This window comes from Lithobates pipiens, unplaced genomic scaffold (assembly GCF_037356315.1).
Source record: "Lithobates pipiens isolate NorthernLeopardFrog02 unplaced genomic scaffold, aLitPip1_a1.2 Scaffold_8, whole genome shotgun sequence".
NCBI lineage: Eukaryota > Metazoa > Chordata > Amphibia > Anura > Ranidae > Lithobates > Lithobates pipiens.
In genome coordinates, this window is record NW_027507903.1 from 94,762,001 (window position 1) to 94,780,733 (window position 18,733).

Here is an 18,733-nt window from a genome sequence, read left to right on the forward strand (position 1 = left end):
CACACATGTTGACATAAAGGGGTTTGAATGGCTATTAAAGGTAATCATCCTCTTCTGTGATCCATTTGCTTGTAATTAGTGTGTGTGTATAAAAGATCAATGAGTTTCTGGACTCCTGACAGACCCTTGCATCTTTCATCCAGTGCTGCACTGATGTTTCTGAATTCTGAGTCATGGAGAAAGCAAAGGAATTGTCAAAGGATCTGCAGGAAAGGGTAGTTTAACTGTATAAAAAAGGAAAGGGATATAAAAAGATATCCAAGGAATAGAGAATGCCAATCAGCAGTGTTCAAACTCTAATCAAGAAGTGGAAAATGAGAGGTTCTGTTGGAAACAAACCACGGTCAGGTAGACCGACTAAAATTTCAGCCACAACTGCCAGGAAAATTGTTCGGGATGCAAAGAAAAACCCACAAATAACTTCAGGTGAAATACAGGACTTTCTAAAAACATGTGGTGTGGCTGTTTCAAGATGGACAATAAGGAGGCACTTTAGGAAAGATGCATGGTCGAGTCGCCAGAAGAAAGCCATTAGTACACAAATGTCACAAAGTATCCAACTTATAATACACCAAACAGCACAGTGACAAGCCTCAAACCTTCTGGCACAAAGTCATTTGGAGTGATGAGACCAAAATTTAGCTTTTTGGCCATCACCATAAACGCTTCATTTGGAGAGGAGTCAACAAGGCCTATGGTGAAAGGTACACCATTCCTACTGTGAAACACGGAGGTGGATCGCTAATGTTTTGAGGATGTGCGAGCCACAAAGGCAAAGGAAATTTTGTCAAAATTGATGGCAAGATGAATGCAGTGTGTTATGAAAAAATACTGGAGGAAAATCAGCCAGAAAGCTGCACATGGGACGTACTTGGACATTCCAACATGACAATGATCCAAAACACAAGGCCAAGTCAACCTGTTATTGACTACAGCAGAATAAAGTGAAGGCTCTGGAGTGGCCATCTCAGTCTCCTGACCTCAATATCATTGAGCCACTCTGGGGAGATCTCAAGCGTGCAGTTCATGCAAGACAGCCCAAGAATTTCTAGGAACTGGAGGCTTTTGCCAAAAGGAATGGGCAGCTTTACCATCTGAGAAGATAAAGAGCCTCATCCACAAATACCACAAAAGACTTCAAGCTGTAATTGATGTTAAAGGGGCAATACACAGTATTAAGGACTGGTGTATGCAAACTTTTGATCAGGGTCATTTGAGTAGTTTCTGTCGCCATTATGATTTAAAAAGAGTAAACACAGCTGATTGATAATAAATGGCTTCAGCCAAACACTAACACTATATATATATCTTACTGTTAGGCCGCGTACACACGGGCGGACTGTCCGCCCAACTAGGTTCGTCAAACAGTTTGACAAACAGTCCGTTCAAAATTAGCATGAGCGGACTTGACCACACACGACGAACGAACAGTCCGCTGAAAACTTGCGCGATGACGTGAACGGCACGTACGACGGGACGAGAAATTCGGCGTCCGATACACTGCAATGCAACCTTCGCCGTGTAAATTCTTTCTGAGCATGCGCGAGACTTAGTTTGCCGAACAAGCCTACACACGAGTGGACTGTCCGCTCAAACCAAGTTTCAGCGGACAGTCTTGCGGAAATTCCGAAAAACTTTGTTCGTCAGACTGTCCGCTGAAACTGTCCGCTGAAGCCCACACACGAGCGGACTGTCCGCTGAAACACTGTTCAGCGGACAAAGTTGGACGAACAGTCCGCCCGTGTGTACGCGGCCTTAGTTAAAATCTTAAAGTACACCATACACTTTTTGCATGTACATATATGTTAGAAATTAACTATAGTAGTACATTTATAGCAGTGCCTTCTTAAACACCCTGTAAATTCCCCCAATCCTCCTTGTGCAAATTTCGATATTAACACCTACCTGATATGTTGAAGGCTGCCCCCACCTGTCCCTCCCCATTCTTAGACAATAAATCCGATTGCTTTTATAGGCTAATAAATCCTTACTGACGAATCTAAAAATGTGGAACGCGGGAAGGGCAGGCTACTCCTTAATGTCACAAAGAACTGTTGACATGTGCATAAGAAAGTGCCTTGGTCTTTGGGTCTCTTAGGGCATTTGACATGATGTTTAAAAGTTTGGTTTAAATTGATGTAAACATCAAAAAATAAGACCTGTCTTCTGGACTTCTAAATACCCAAACAAGGCAACCAAAAATATATCATACTGGAGCTTAAATCCCATAAAAGGCGTATTTATTAATACAAAATTATATATCATGGTATATAAAAAAATTCTGGATGATTGGATAACTGGTTATTGAGAAATCTCTCATGTATACTCATATCAGCGCACCTGTCGAAAGAGCCCATATTTTCAACGTATATAAATAATTATCCGAAACCAACAATAGAAGCCATTGAGAGTTTAAGTTAATTTACACTTCTCACATGGGCATACTCTGTACAAATACACATACACCTGTTCAAATGTTATTTTGGTAATATGGGATAGGGTTCTTGGATTTACAGATGTCGACGAAACAGAATAGATCATTACCTACATCTCAAAGGAAATTCAACTACTGAGCTACTGACTCGCTCTTTCATTTTATCAACCATCAGCTTTTTGTTAATGGTTGATGTACTATGGATTATTTTTATGGGTAAAAATGAATAACATAAGTAATGTCAATTTTGAGATACAATTTGGAGCGTTAAATTCGAAATTGTTACATAGAAGTCGTGATCCAGAAGTAAATGAAAAGAAATAATTATGGGCAAAGGTGCAATCATAACAGAGGTTGGTAGATAGTAAAAAGAAGAAGGGAAAATGATAGGACTGGTTCGTTTTCACATCTGATTCCTCACTTATAGAAGATAAAATTAGGCAGGTTGTGTGAAATCACTAGCACATTCTGCAATACGATTCTGTGATACGTAAGAAAACAACAAATATGTCAAAGATGTCTTTTAATAGGAACAATAGTTTAAGACAGAATTTGGTGAGAGAATATACACTATATTACCAAAAGTATCGAGACGTCTGCCTTTATATGCACATGAACTTTAATGGCATCCCAACGTTTTTAGAACATATTTTTTAAGCAATGGTGGGACATTTTTGATAGGTTACTTACTTTCTGTCTTTGCTAATTAGCTATAAATTGTCCATAGGGTTCAATATTTGAACCCACCCTTTGCAGCTATAACAGCTTCAACTCTTCTGGGAAGGCTGTCCACAAGGTTTATGAGTGTTTCTATAGGAATGTTTGACCATTCTTTCAGAAGTGTATTTGTGAGGTCAGGCACTGATGTGGACGAGAATGCCTTGCTCGCAGTCCCTAAAGGCATTCTATCAGTTTGAGGTCAGGACTCTGTGCAGGCCAGTCAAGTTCCTCCACCTCAAACTTGCTCATTCATGTCTTTATGGACCTTGCTTTGTGCACAGGTTCAAGTCCTTTAGTGGAGGGGGGATTAGGGTGTGAGGCTGTTTTTCAAAGGTTGGGCTTGGCCCCTTAGTTCCAGTGAAGGGAACTCCTAAGGCATCAGCATACCAAGACATGTTGGACAGTTTCATGTTCCCAACTTTGTGGGAGCAGTCTGGGGATGGCCCCTTCCTGTTCCAGCATGACTGCACGTCCGTGCACAAAGTGAAGTCCATAAAGCAATTGATTAGCGAGTTTGGGGTGGAGGAACATGACTGTCCTGACCTCAATCTGATAGAACACCTTTAGGATGAATTATAGCAGAGACTCTGGGCCAGGCCTTCTTATCCACATCAATGCCTGACCTCACAAATGCACTTCTGGAAGAATGGTCATACATTCCCATAGACACACTCCTAAACTTTGTGGACAGCCTTCCCAGAAGAGTTGAAGTTGTTATAGCTGCAAAGGGTGGACCAACTCAATATTGAACCCTATGAACTAAGACTAGCATGCCATTAAAGTTCATGTGCGTGTAAAGGCAGGCGTCCCAATACTTTCTCTAATATAGTGTATAAAGCACTGAGGTCTATGGATGTATTGTTTAAAATGCACTTTCAAATTTCAAATACAGAAATTGCAATATGCGTTGTCATATTGGAAAGTGGCGTGTTTATAACCTGTAGAACACAATTTCCTGAATTTGGTGTTCCTGTTATTAGTTCTTCATTGGAAAGACTATGCAAGTCCAAATCCAACATGAAAAATTAATTTATATGGGTATAGCAGCCCCATGTTTCATAGATCATATCTGGGAAACACACAATGGCAATCCTACTAAAAATGTTTTGTAATAAACCTTCCAAGAGGGCTAGGGTGTTATGATATTGAGTTATTAATACGAAAAAAACAAAACCTTGTGGATCTCCTGTGTGATGTTCTATGAATTATATAAATAAACTTAACAAATATTTGCAGCTTTGATATAATTTACAAAACATAATATCAATGCTGGTTTTAGAATAGTTTTTATGTACAGTCCTTGAAAAAGTATTCATACCCCTTGAAATTTTACACATTTTGTCATGTTACAACCAAAAGCGTAAAGTGGCACAACAGCAGACCAACACAAAGTGGCACATAATTGTAAAGTGGAAGGAAAATGTCAAATGGTTATTAAATTGTTTTACAAATAAATATGTGAAAAGTGTGACGTGCCTTTTGTATTCACCCCCCCCTGAGTCAATTTGTAGATACACCTTTCTCTGCAATTACAGTCTTTATAGTCTTAAAGTCTTTTTGGGGATGTCTCTACCAGCTTTCCACATCTAGAGAGTGAATTTTTTGCCCATTCTTCTTTCCAAAATAGCTCAAGCTCTGTCAGATTAGATGGAGAGCATCCGTGAACAGCAATTTTCAAGTCTTGCCACTGATTCTCAATCGGTTTTAGGTCTGGACTTTGACTGGGCCACTCTAACACATGAATATGCTTTGATTTAAACCATTCCATTGTAGCTCTGGCTGTATGTTTTGGGTTGTTGTCCTGCTGCAAGGTGATCGTCCTCCCCAGTCTTTTGCAGCCTCTAACAGGTTTTTTTCTAAGATTGCCCTATATTTGGCTTCATTCATCTTCCCGTCAACTCTGACCAGCTTCCCTGTCCCTGCTGAAGAAAAGCATCCCCGCAACATGATGTTGCCACCACCATGTTTCACAGTGGGGAAGGTGTGTTCAGGGTGATGTGCAGTGTTAGTTTTCCACCACACATAGCATTTTGCTTTTAGGTCATAAAGTTAAATTTTATTATCATCTGACCAGAGCAGCTTCTTCCATATGTTTGCAGTGTCCCCCACATGGCTTTTCGCAAACTGCAAATAGGATTTCTTTAGCTTTCTTTCAACAATGCCTTTCTTCTTGCCACTCTTCCATAAAGGCCAGATGTGTGGAGTGCACGACTAATAGTTATCCTGTGGACAGATTCTCCCACCTGAGCTGTGGATCTCTGCAGCTCCTCCAGAGTTACCATGGGCCTCTTGGCTGCTTCTCTGATTAATGCTCTCCTTGCCCGGCCTGTCAGTTTAGGTGGACGGCCATGTCTTGGTAGGTTTGCAGTTGTGCCATACTCTTTTCATTTTTGGATGATGGATTGAACAGTGCTTTGTGAGATGTTCAAAGCTTTGGATATTTTTTATAACCTAATCCTGCTTTAAACTTCTCCACAACATTATCCCTGACCTGTCTGGTGTGCTCTTTGGCCTTCCTGATGCTGTTTGTTCACTAAGGAAAAAAGAGAGTGAATGGCAAACTTATGCTTATAACGTGCCAAATCCAATAATCAAGAAAAAAGAGAGAGGAGTTTCCCCTAAACAGACTTTTAAGGCAGCTAACAGTATCACGTCCTTCTTCAGGGAGAAATTCATATAATATTAGATAGCAGGGTGGTTTTCTTCACTTACCTGCTGGATGTCGGGGTGTGCGGCTGGCTCATCTAACTACTCCCCAATCTAGTTGCTGTAATTTGTCTACCAAATGCAGCTCGTTCTGTTTCGTTTATGTGCATCCACCATACTCAGGGATTTCCTCTTTTTGGCCCCAGTATATACTTCTGGCCATTCTGCTGCTTTGGAATGTGAGGGGATTCTTTCTTCTCTGGGACGACAGCCACAGTACTAAGTCTCCTTTGTAGACTTTCTCTTCCCGTTTTTTGATGCCCATATGCCTTGAGATAGAAACCCCATTGGCACAGTCCTTCATGTTATCTACTTGAATCTTTTAATGTTATACAATGAAATATTGAAAACCACCCTGCTATCTAATACTATATGAATTTCTCCTTTTCATGCTCCCTGAAGAAGGATTAAACTGTACCACAAAATGTGTTGGGTATAAGGAGGTTCTTTCATACACCCTCTAGCACTGTGATAATAGCTGATTTTGTTCAGATAATCAATATTTCATTTCTATATGTGTTTTTTAAATATGCCTAATTATCAATAAAACCTTTTTCTACTTCAATACTGTTAGAAAAGTTTTAAATGTTTATTGTGTGACTATTAGAAAAACTATTAGAAAAACAATAACCCTGAGACTGATTTTTAAGATGACTTCTGAGCACGTTGTTGTATTAACTTGCTGTATCGTTTTGCTTTAACTAACTCCATAGTAAGTTGTAGGATGATTAGTCTTAACCATATATGGTAGAACAAGACTATACAGGAAACACTAATTAGCCAAACAAAGTACCATTTTGTACCAGGCACGCTATCTGTGTTTCCTCAGCCAATAGAAGCGTATAGCTATATTATTGTAGATATTAGGAGGGGGGATGTACATCTCTTTGTGTGACTCTTACTGCATCTTTTGGCTTGTAAGCATCATCCTTTTGTGGGACACATCTGAAATAAATTGTCTGCTTCTCAATACATCTGGAGTTTGACTGATCACAAGAGAAGAATAGTCCTAACAAATACTCTGTATACTTGTACATGTGATACGATTAGCTGCCTTAACAGTCAGTTTAGGGGAAACTCCTCTCTATTTTTCTCTGTTCACTAAGGTTCTCTAACAAACCTCTGAGGGCTTCACAGAACAGCGGAATTTGTTAAATTACACACAGGTGGACTCTATTTACTAATTGGGTGACTTCAAAAGGCAATTGGTTCCGCCAGAGTTTAGTTAGGGGTATCAGAACAAAGGGGGCTGAATACAAATGCAAGCCACACTTTTCAAATTGTTTTTGTAAAAAAATTGAAAGCCATTTATTATCATTTACATTTTTGGTTGTAACATGACAGAATGTGTAAAATTTCAAGGGGAATGAATATTTTTTCAAGGCACTGTATATCCACTTTATTATGGTATACATGCCTATTGGGACTCGTTATGTAATACACCTGCAGAGTTCAATTATGATGATATCAGTAAGTGTACATACTGTACCAATGCCTGCAACAATGGCTCACATATGAAACAGCTGTAGGTATAGATTGCTTTGATTGTATATGTGGTTTAAAGCTTAATAGGATATGAATGCTGCTACAAAGTATGCTACCTCCATCATTGTGCTTTGTGAAGTCTGTACATATGCTGTCAGGTCTGAGCACTGTAGGATGGATTGATGTTTAATGTTAGATGTCACATCAGGCAGCTCAGGCCTCAGCTTCAGTTACACCTTTATATCTGCCCACTGAGGAATGAGTTAGTTTGTCTCCCTTCATATATTATAAAGGACCTTCAAAAATAAGTCAGCAATGACAAACCTATATTTCTATCCTGACAAATTCCCTTTAATTTAGTGTACCCTGCAAACGACATGGTTCAACAGGATACTCGTTATCTTGATATAACGATTTTTCTTTTGTCATTATAGCTATGTAAGGCAGTTTGTAATATGTGTCTGGAGACATCATGGTTGTGAAAGTTTTGTATGTGGTCAAAGGCATAAAGTATTAAAGAGAAAGACATTAAAGCGCAATTAGCATCTATAGAATAGATAGTCCTTTAATCACAGCACAATAAGTAATCACAGGTAAAAAGATTGTTTGGCACCCATCTGCGTTTTACGTATCAAAAAGACAAATTCTATTGCTGATTTATTTTTCCATTAAACCTGTAATTCAGAATACTATTGTGTTAGAATGAGAAAAAAAAGACTGGAAAAGTAGATGAAGCCCACAATGATGTAGAGCTCAGGGGTAGTTTAAAGCGGAGGTCCACCCTAAAATGGACCTCCGCTCATCTGATCCCTCCCCCCCTCCGGCGCCACAATTGGCACCTTTCAGGGGGGAGGGGGGTGCAGTTACCTGGATAATCCAGGTAACTGCACCCACTTCCGGGCTAGCTGTCTGCGGAACGAGCGTAGGTTACGCCCCCGTTCCGCAATGCCCCGCCCCCTTCAGCAAGTGCCCCGCTGCCTGCTGGGAAACACACAGCTCCCAGAGGCAGCGGGGACCGTCCGGATTGCGCCGCGCGGCTCGCGCATGCGCAGTAGGGAACCGGGAAATGAAGCCGAAAGGCTCCATTTCCTGATTCCCATACCCAAGATGGCGGCGGGACCCGGCAGCCGAGCGAGCGATCGGCTTCGGGTGCCGACATCGCGGGCGCGCTGGACAGGTAAGTGTCACTATTTAAAAGTCAGCAGCTGCAGTATTTGTAGCTGCTGGCTTTTAAAAAAAAAAAAAAAAAACGCGGAGTCCCGGTGGACTCCCGCTTTAAGGTAATCTGTGCTTATTCTGGAGCTCACATTGAATGACAGGGCATGAAGGAATCTTTATTAGCTACACATTTTTTAATACAGATGGATGCAGCTTTATGAACAAAATAAGCTAAAATTGTGTCCTGACTATAAAACATATTCCAGTGAAGGTGTCTGTGTAGTCTGCTGCAACCAGATAGATTCTATCTGTCATTGCTGGTGCAGATTACAAAATGGAAATACGTCTATAATGATCACAGTATTCTAAAAGTAATTTTCCCTTACTAAACTTCTTATCATTGAGCAAAATTCAAACCATTGTTGAATATTGTCATGCAGATTCCCGTTATATGCCCTCAACTGCTTTAACCACTTTGCGTCCAGGCCAATTCTGACATTTCTCTCCTACATGTAAAATTCCTAATTTTTTTGCTAGAAAATTACATAGAACCCCCAAACATTATATATGATTTTTTAGCAAAGGCCCTAGAGAATACAATGGCGCTCGTTGCAACTTTTTATCTTGCACGGTATTTGCACGGCAATTTTTCGAACACGTTTTTTTTTCAGAAAAAAAACATTTTCATACTTAAAAAAAAACAAAAAAAGTAAAGTTAGTACAATTTTTTTGCATAATGTGAAAGAGGAGGATACGCAGAGTAAATAGATACCCAACATGTCACGCTTCAACATTGCACACGCTCGTGGAATGGAGCCAAACTTTGGTATTTAAAAATCACCATAGGCGACGCTTAAAATTTTTTTACTGGTTACATATTTTGGGTTACAGAGAAGGTCTAGGGCTAGAATTATTGCTCTCGCTCTAACGTTCGCAGCGATACCTCACATGTGTGGTTTGAACACCGTTATCATATGTGGGCGGGACTTACGTATGCGTTCGCTTCTGTGTGCGAGCTCACGGGGACAGGGGCACTTTAAATTTTATTTTTTTTATTGTTAATTTTATTTTTATTTTTTTAGTTTTTGATGACTTTTATTCCTATTACAAGGAATGTAAACATCCCTTGTAATAGGAATATGGCATGATCGGACATATTTACAGTGAGATATGGGGTCAATAAGACACCTAGACACCTCTAGGCTGGGAAGAATAAAAAAAAATGATCCTGGCTTCCTAGCCAGATCGGCGCCGTTAATTTGAATACAGAGGCCGGGCGTGACGTCATAACATCGCACCCGGCCTCCGAACGATCATAGAGACTCCGGGGACGATCTAGTCCGCCGGAAATCTCTATGGTAACTTGCTGGGGCCGGCGGATCCTGTGACCAACTCACCGATGGAAACGGTGAGTCGGTAGAAGCACCGGAGGGCGGCGGGAGGGGGGCGTCCCTTCCGGCCGCCCGTAAGAACGATCAAGCGGTGGAACAGCCACTATGATCGTTCTTATGGTGCAGGGAATCGCCGGCTGAAAACGGCAATATCTGAATGATGTCTGTGGCCTCAGGCATCATTTAGATATAACCACTGAAAGCCCATGACGTCAATAGACGTAGTGTGGGCGCCAAGTGGTTAAATAACCTATATCTACTGAAATTACCAGTCACACATTCCAAATGCCTGTTATGCCCTGTACACACGAGCGGATTTTCCATTGGAAAAAACTTGGATGGTTTTTCCGACGGAATTCCGCTCAAGCTTGGATACACACGGTCACACAAAAGTTCTCTGAACTTTTGACCGTCAAGAACGCGGTGACGTACAACAATACAAAGAGCCAAGAAAATTAAGTTTAATGCTTCCAAGCATGTGTCAAATTGTTTCCGAGCATGCGTAGGAATTTTGCAGGTCGGAATTTGCACAGACGATAACCTGCTCTCAATCTTTTGCTGGCTGGAATTCTGCCAGAAAAAGTCAGATGGAGCATACACATGATCGGAATTTCTGACCAAAAGCTCTCACCCGACTTTTCATGCCAAAACACTTTTTAGTTTTTGAAAGGCTTGGGGGAGGATAGAACCTGTGTTTTTTATTGCTCTCTGTGCACCATTGGAGAGATGTATCTTCACTTCCTGTTCTGCTTACTCTCCGTCACCTGACAGGTGCTGTAAAAATTTGTATTTCTAAAAGGTAACATTAGACAAAATGAAAGTGAATTAACTTCATTAATTATTTGCTAATAAACTAGAGCAGGGGTCTCCAAATTTTCTAAACAAAGGCCCAGTTTTTTGTCCTTCAGACTTTAGGGGGGCAGCACTGTGTCCAGCGGGAGTGGAAATTTTTCTGGTATCAGTAGGTGTAAACTTCACCACATTTTGTATTAGAGGAGGAATAGTGCGCCATTGCTGGTGTCAGTAGGAGAAATGGCACCCCAGTGTTTATGTCAATTGGCAGAATAATGTCTTGTATCAGTGGGGGGGGGGGGGTAGTGCCCCAAGAGCCAGATAAAGGCAAGCAAAGGGTTGCATCCAGCCCCTGGGCCTCAGTTTGGAGATTATTGAACTAGAGGCTGAGTAATAAAGCATGCATTTTTGTTCACATACTTTTCCAGCACACCCTAACACCCCCAAAGTCACAGTAATATGCAAATAGCAAATTCACTCTTCCACTTCTGACTACTGATTCACCCCCACTAGGGGAAGTCTTATTGAAAAAGGGGATGGGTGGGTAAAATACAAGCAGAGTGAAGTCACTTTTGCGTATTTCAGATTTGAGGTTCCAGGGTAACTCTATTAGGTGTGAACATACAGGTGGCACCTTTAAAGGGTTTTTGATTTTACCATGTTTCTATGTGGACTGTGGATAAGCCCAGCCCTTGCACAGAAAAATTTAAGTAAGGAAAAAAAAACTTTCAGGATTCTTATATGTTGGTACTTACATATCTGTATATGTCTACTGGGGGCTGTTATGTAGTCTTCAGTGGTGCAAAAGCATAACGTAACACTCTCTAAAGTAACAAAATCTATAAAGGGGATACGTGGGGGGGGGGGGGGGGGTTAAAATACTCCAAGTTGTGGATTTTCATATAAGAGACTTCTGAATGTATGTATTTCACCTGCTGGCAAAATATGTATTGTGACTCACTGTAAAGGAGAATGATTTTTAAAGTAGTGTTTCCTAACTGATGTGCCCTGGGCCATTAATGCACTCGGGTGGCATATCCCATTGATATTATAAATTATGATATTGCTTTCTTGTATCACACTTGAGGGTACATGCCAATGTACATTGGCTCAGATGGATCTTGTCTGTTCAGATTTGAGGGTGGTGCATTCTTGTAAAACTAACTACAGTTTATGAACTGGAAAATGTCTATATTCATTTTGTGAAATGTAATCCATGCGGTGAGAGTCTCCAACAATCAGGTACACGAGCCTGCCCCTGTGCAGGGAGTCTTCTTGGAGTGAACCACAGAGGTAGAAATGTAATGTTATCTGTCTTTTACCATCATGATTAATGAGTTCTGGGTTAGCAATCAGCAACAGCAGCCTACACATTTCTTACAGCTTTTTAAAGGGCATGTAAAGCCAAAACCTTTTTTGTTTAAGATAGGGTAGAGAAAGGTTAAAATCCCATATATTATCATATTGTTTTTTCTGTCTGTGTCCCACTGAGGATATTTTCTTTCATTTGCTTTCCTGTTACAAAAGGAAATGAGAGGAAATCTCATCAAAGCGATGGAATTCCCATCTTACAGTCGTGCCACCAGAGCAGGTGATCCACTTGTGAGGTTCCATCTTGCTTTAGTAACAACTCAAATGTTTGGATTTCTTCTTGCTTCCGGTATTGGTGACAATAGCCATCAGAAAAAATAGCAGGGTGACTCTTGACAAAGGCTCCAACCCTTCCCTGTTCTCTCCAAAACTAAATTAAAAGAGCCTTTACATACACTTTAAATCTTATGGCTTTAGACTGTAAGCCTTTGTCTTCCAATTTTATGTCAACATCATTGCTGATAAATGTAGTAGTCTAACAACCAAGGGCAACCCTTTGCTTCTGCCATCCCTAACCTGAAACAGAACCTTCACATTTAACAGTACTCAAAAACATTAAGTAGAAGTAGAACGTATGAGTCCAGGGCTCACAGTGCAATGCTGCTGAGAACAGTCATAACGTCAGCACTGCTCTTTGTAGCACTGAGGAAAAGAAAGAAGACCAATGCTCATCAATTAGCCAGTCAACAAACAGTTGAGAAAAGGGTATATATGCGGAAAAAAAATAAAACTCCATGCAGTGGGAGGACTGGATGACTCTTATACAGGAATTAGGCTTTAAACACTACACATTCACTTTAAACATTCCATTTCAAACTATCCTGAACATAGTTACTTTCCTGCAGCTTTTTTGCATTCCGCCATGTTTGCAAACTATTTCTCCTACAACCTAGGATGGCTTATGGTGCGTGTCATCCCAGGGTATGTCATTTACCAGGGCAATTTATATAGCATCATACAGTGTATGCGAGGGGAGCAATTTTCTCCACGGGTAGAACTTAAATTATTTTACTAATAATTCAATACAAATAATGTACTTACATCCTCTGATTCAAAGACATGGCAGATCATCTTGTACTGCTTCTTTCCCTCCTGAGCACCTGGTGTGGTTTCTATACAATCTTGAGATGCAGTTCTTGGCATCCTACGTCTTGCCATCAAGACAACAATGTTACCAATGTCAGCAATGTATGAGATTGTCCGTAGTGCATGGTCCATCATTGTTTCCTGTAAATAAAAGTGAGCAAAGCACAAATGTTGATAACACATACTTTCTGCAATCTAATTTACACACCTGTAAATCAAAATACTCGCAAACTATAAGTATAAATCCTCACTGTCTCAATTAAATATGGAGCCTTTCGAAAAATATCAATCTACACTGAAGCCATAAAATGCAAATACCTACAGTAAGTATACAAATGCATTTCTCAATATGATACCTCTAATTATATACTTGTAGGGATTGTCTGCTACCATGCAATCTCCTTTACACTCCTAACAGTGTCCCTAAAGCCGCGTACACACGTAGCCGTCTGTCCGACATACTTAGTCTGGCAGACTTCCGGCCAGACTGTCCGTTGGACTTTCCGAACGGGCTACTTGCCCACACACGGCACTTTTTCAGCGGACTAATATGGCGTACTAAGTCCGCCGTACTATCCGCCCTACTTTTGAAATGAACGGACTTGCCCACACACGCGGAGGAAAGTCTGCTCATTTCGAGCGCGTCTCCAGGTAGGCAGGGCCCGCGAAGGAGACGTCGCTGGCCCCGCCGCCTGGTATGGACTTAAAGGGGAACCCCAACGCCAAAAAAAATGGCGTGGGGGTCCCCCCAAAGTCCACAACAGACCCTTGTCCGAGCACGCTACCCGGCCGGCCAGGAAAGGAGGGGCGAGCGAGCGCCCCCCCCCCTCCTGAGCCGTACCAGGCCGCGTGCCCTCAACATGGGGGGTGCCTTGGGGAAGGGGGGGCCGCGCGGCCCCCCCACCTCAAAGCACCTTGTCCCCATGTTGATGAGGAGAAGAGCCTCTTCCCGACAACCCTGGCAGTTGGTTGTCGGGGTCTGCGGGCGGGGGGCTTATCGGATAGCGCCTTCTTATAGCTCTTTTACAGGCGGTGGCCCGGTCTTCTGTCGCCGCCGCCGCCTTCCGTTCTTCTTCTTCTTCTTCTCCTGGAGATGTTGACTGTAAAAGAGCTATAAGAAGGTGCGGTGGCCCGGCAGAAGAACCGAAGAGGGGGACAAGACCCCCGAAGTCGGAAGAAGAGGCCGCGGCGACGAAGAAGAATGCTGGGCTCCTCCGCTAGTAAAAGAGCTACAAGAAGATAGCGGAGGAGTCCGGCGAGAAGACCCCCGAAGACGGAAGACCCCCGGAGCTGTGCAATAAATTATTTTATCTTGTGTGTTGTGTTTTTTTTTTGTACTTTATTTTACAGGTGAATGGGTAGGGGTACATTGTACCCCATACTCATTCACATAGGGTGGGGGGCCGGTATCCGGGGGCCCCTTATTAAAGGAGGCTCCCGGATTCCGATAAGCCCCCCGCCCGCAGACCCCGACAACCAACTGCCAGGGTTGTCGGGAAGAGGCCCTTGTCCTCATCAACATGGGGACAAGGTGCTTTGGGGTGGGGGGGCCGCGCGGCCCCCCTTCCCCAAGGCCCCCCCCATGTTGAGGGCACGCGGCCTGGTACGGCTCAGGAGGGGGGCGCTCGCTCGCCCCTCCTTTCCTGGCCGGCCGGGTAGCGTGTTTGGACAAAGGTCTGTTGTGGACTTTGGGGGGACCCCCACGCCGATTTTTTTCGGCGTTGGGGTTCCCCTTTAAGTCGATACCAGGCGGCGGGGCCAGCGAGGTTTCCTTCGCGGGCCCCGCCTACCTGGAGACCCGCTCGAAATGAGCGGACTTTTCTCCGGGCGGGAAAAGTCCATTCATTTCAAAAGTACGGCATACACACGGCCGGATTGTCCGCCGAAATGCGAGTCCGGCGGGAAGATTGGAGTGTAAAACTACATTCTAAGTCCGCCGTACTTTCGGGTCAAAAAAGTATGCCGGAGGCTACACACGGGGGGATTGTTTGGCGGACTTGAGTTTGCCGGACTTTTCCACCCGCTTGTTTGATCATGTGTACACGGCATCAGGGCCTATGTTGATGGGCTTTTATCTGCTTCAACTCAGTTTTGCATTTTCATGCATGTGAATGCAAAATATACTTGCAGCAGGTCAAATACAGGTCAGGAGGAGGTCAACTGAAGGACAAAAGACCTGTCAAAAAATTGTGAATTGTCTAAAATGGATACCATCGTCACAAGGCCAAAGGCCATCTACGCAGGCCCTAAAGGCCTTTAACAGTGCTAGCAAATTGCATTTGAGCGGCTTTTCTTCCTCATACAAGTAAATGTGAATGGAAAACCAACTCAGAGCAGCTCAATACAATGAAGAGGCATCTTGTTTCAACCAAAAAATAGCTTAACGCCACTCCTCAGTACTCATGCACAAAGAGCGTTTGAAAAAACGAGCTGCAAAGCCACTATCAACGCCAGGAAAAAGCGGCTGTAAAAACGCGATTTTGTATGATCCCTCCTGGACCATACAATGTCACATGCCCTCGCACCACTTACATCCCCTAAAAGTATGTTTGTGCATGAGGCTATAGAATATCATGGAGAGGCTTTTTAAGCTGTAAAAAAATAAACGTCAAACGCTGGTAAAATCAGCTGTAAAAATACCCTGTGCTCATGAGGCCTCAAAGGGCTTTGAACACTGAGATACTTACACATTCTAACAAGCAGTAATATCATGACAGACAACCTTCAGAAGATAAGGAATGCTTACCTCAATTGCTTCCTACTTCACCAGGACTCTGCCCCCCCCCCCCCCCCCCACCACCAAACCCCATAGGACTCACTGGCTTATCCACTTGTTACAGGACAGAGTAGTGACCTGGCGGTCATCAGGGCCTAAGTGCTTATCGGTTCCTTCTGCTGACCTCCACATCACTGTGTCCTGTAATGAGTGAAGGTCAACAGGAAGATTCAGCAAGAGCTGCAGAAGGCCAGAAGATTGACACTTACAGATTTCAGTCATCATTTCCATTTGATTGGAGTGGCATTCAGGAGGTACGAGAGGAAAGCATTTACTTTCTTTTTTACAAGGGGACGTTTTCATTGGATTTTGAGCTTGCTGATAGTGTGGCTTTAATAAAATCTCATTCTCTCTTTTTATTTATTTTTTATTTTTAAATGTGCATATTTATTTGCTTTATCTTTATATTAACCGATGTATCTGCCCTTCCCCTCCATTCCCTTATAAAGTATACTACTTATAAAGTATACTACTTGAATATAAGTCCACCTTCTCACTGGACTGGCATGACCTTATGGCCTCGGACTTCCCAACATTGAGAGCTACTTTCTGTGCTGAAGAGAAGCTTATCTAGCCTGAAGGACTTTGTTTTCATTATAAAACCTCCCCACTATTTCCAAACAGTTTACATTACTTTTATATTGTAAGGTATGACTTTAACATTCTTATATTTTTTTTATGTCAGGGAACCAGCAAGAGTGTAGTGTAGATGAGGAGATTATGTTGCCGGGAAATGTCCTATCTTTCCTCAGCAGGCAGAGAACAGGTATAAATCACTGTGTTATCTGCCTGGCAGCTCCCATTGCTTTTATTTTTTCTTGGTTTGCTGACTGTGGCCTTCGTGTCACTTTGATGCTTTCTCTCTCAATATTAGGAGGACACTGACATCCATGTACCTGCAAATATGTACAGATTATCTGAAGGCTAGAATGGAACCTAATGTGTTTATACAATTCATTGTGGACAGATGTATTATGGATGTCACAGTAGAGGTAAAAATGCTAAATTTTTGAATACTGATATCTTAGATATATTGGTGCAGACTTTTACAGCAAGGAAAATCCACTCTACATGTGACATAGCATATATTTTATCTGGCTGAGTCAAAACAGCGTTCACTGTTGTTTTTTACTAGCTGAGAACGAAGCTGTATTTATCACAGAGACTCTTGTAAACAACTTTCTTGCACAAAAGGGTAATCGGGGTGACATCAATACACAAAGACTAGGCCTGGTTAATATGTTTTTATCTTTTATGTTTGATTGTTTGAATTTGGCAATAAAGCTCAATGCAAGGAAACAGACTCAGCTGACTGAAAAAGGAGTCACGACTGCAGTTCTAATAATATGTATCCATCTCCTCCTATTTTCAGAGAACTCAGCGAGTGCTAGTGAGCAATGATCTCCTCTTCCCGGAGGTCGCAGGAACCTTATACTCTCCTTATTTACTCCTTGACTGATATGTTTCCACTAGGAATATGTGGAGTAATTTTACCAAATTAGCCTTTGTCTAAATGTATTCTAAATTATCCTAAAATGTAGTCAGATAAACTGCCTAGGCAACATTTTCTTTAAAAAAAAATCATATATTTTAGGTTTCTCATAAAGCCATGCAATTGTCAGTACTGGTATAGCGATTGTTCTGCCTGCAGCAGGATATCTATTAGTTGTTTGCCTGCAATATCGAATTTGACCACAAGATGTAAATTTACAGTTTTGCAGAAACTAGAAAACTGTTCAGCTTTAATAAAACTTCCCATCATTCTTCAGTCCAAGAAAAGGCAGCAGAAGCATCATGGGAGTTCAGATTCCATCTTGGGGATTGAGGGAGAAGGAACTTGCTACCAGAGCACATTGACTGAGACATGTATTCCTTTGTGCCCCTTGATCACAGCAACGCTGGTATGAATCTTACTGCCATCCACTGCCTAATTGTACTGCATTTCTATGTGTTTTTCACATACTGATTATGTGTACTTTCTCTGTTTTCTTCCCATAGTTTCATCCTATCCTGTTTTGTTAATAAAGCTTCAAAAAGACACTCAGTCTTGCTTATTGCAGAATAGGAGGGTTTAGCTGCATGTTGAGCTACACACAGGGAAACGTGTGGGAAACGTGTTGCAAACAAAGCCAACTCTAATGCTAAGTTAAAGAGGCTGTAAACCCTTCTTTTTTTATTTTAATTAACAAACATGTAATACTAACCTCCACTGTGGAGTTAATTTTGCACAGAGTGGCCCCAATCCACCTGTTCTGGGGTCCCCCGTGGCGCTATCAGCTCCTTCTCACATCGGTAAACCCCCTAGGAGAAGCGCTCTCCCTGGGGGTTACTGTGCGGGTGCACTCCCGAGTGCGGCTTTTGTTTCCATAGACACAGAATGCCGACTCGGCTCTGCCCCCTAGCTCCCGCGTCATTGGATTTGATTGATGGGGAGAGGTAGAGCACGTCTCCACCATGGGAACGAACAGGCTCGGGTGAGTAAAACGGGGGGGGGGGGGGCTGGTCAGTGTTTAATGCTAACACTAACCCTACCACTAATTCTAATGCCAACCTTCAGGCAAATCATAATACTAAGCTTAAAGTGGTTGTAAAGACAGAAGTTTTTTTTATCTTAATGCATTAAGATAAAAAACTGTCTGTGTGCAGCAGCCCCCTCAGCCCCCTTACCACTTACCTGAGGTCCCTCTCTGCCCACTGATGTGTCTAAGCCCTTGTACACATGGTTGGACATTCTGACAACAAAATCCGTCGGATTTTGTCCGAAACTGGTGTTGCATGCCCGCTTGGACAAAGTTGACGGAAAATCCGATCGTA

At 42.3% G+C, this 18,733-nt stretch overlaps 1 protein-coding gene across 2 annotated transcripts in view; it reads right to left on the reverse strand.

The window, feature by feature from the left end:
• The window catches only part of APBA2 (amyloid beta precursor protein binding family A member 2), a 655,935-nt gene that overhangs the window by 142,277 nt on the left and 494,925 nt on the right, over positions 1-18,733 (reverse strand). For both annotated transcript variants that reach the window (XM_077472278.1, XM_077472277.1), the window contains one exon: positions 13,099-13,284. In XM_077472278.1, coding sequence (XP_077328404.1) covers positions 13,099-13,284 — 186 coding nt within the window. The remainder of the gene's footprint in view (positions 1-13,098; positions 13,285-18,733) is intronic.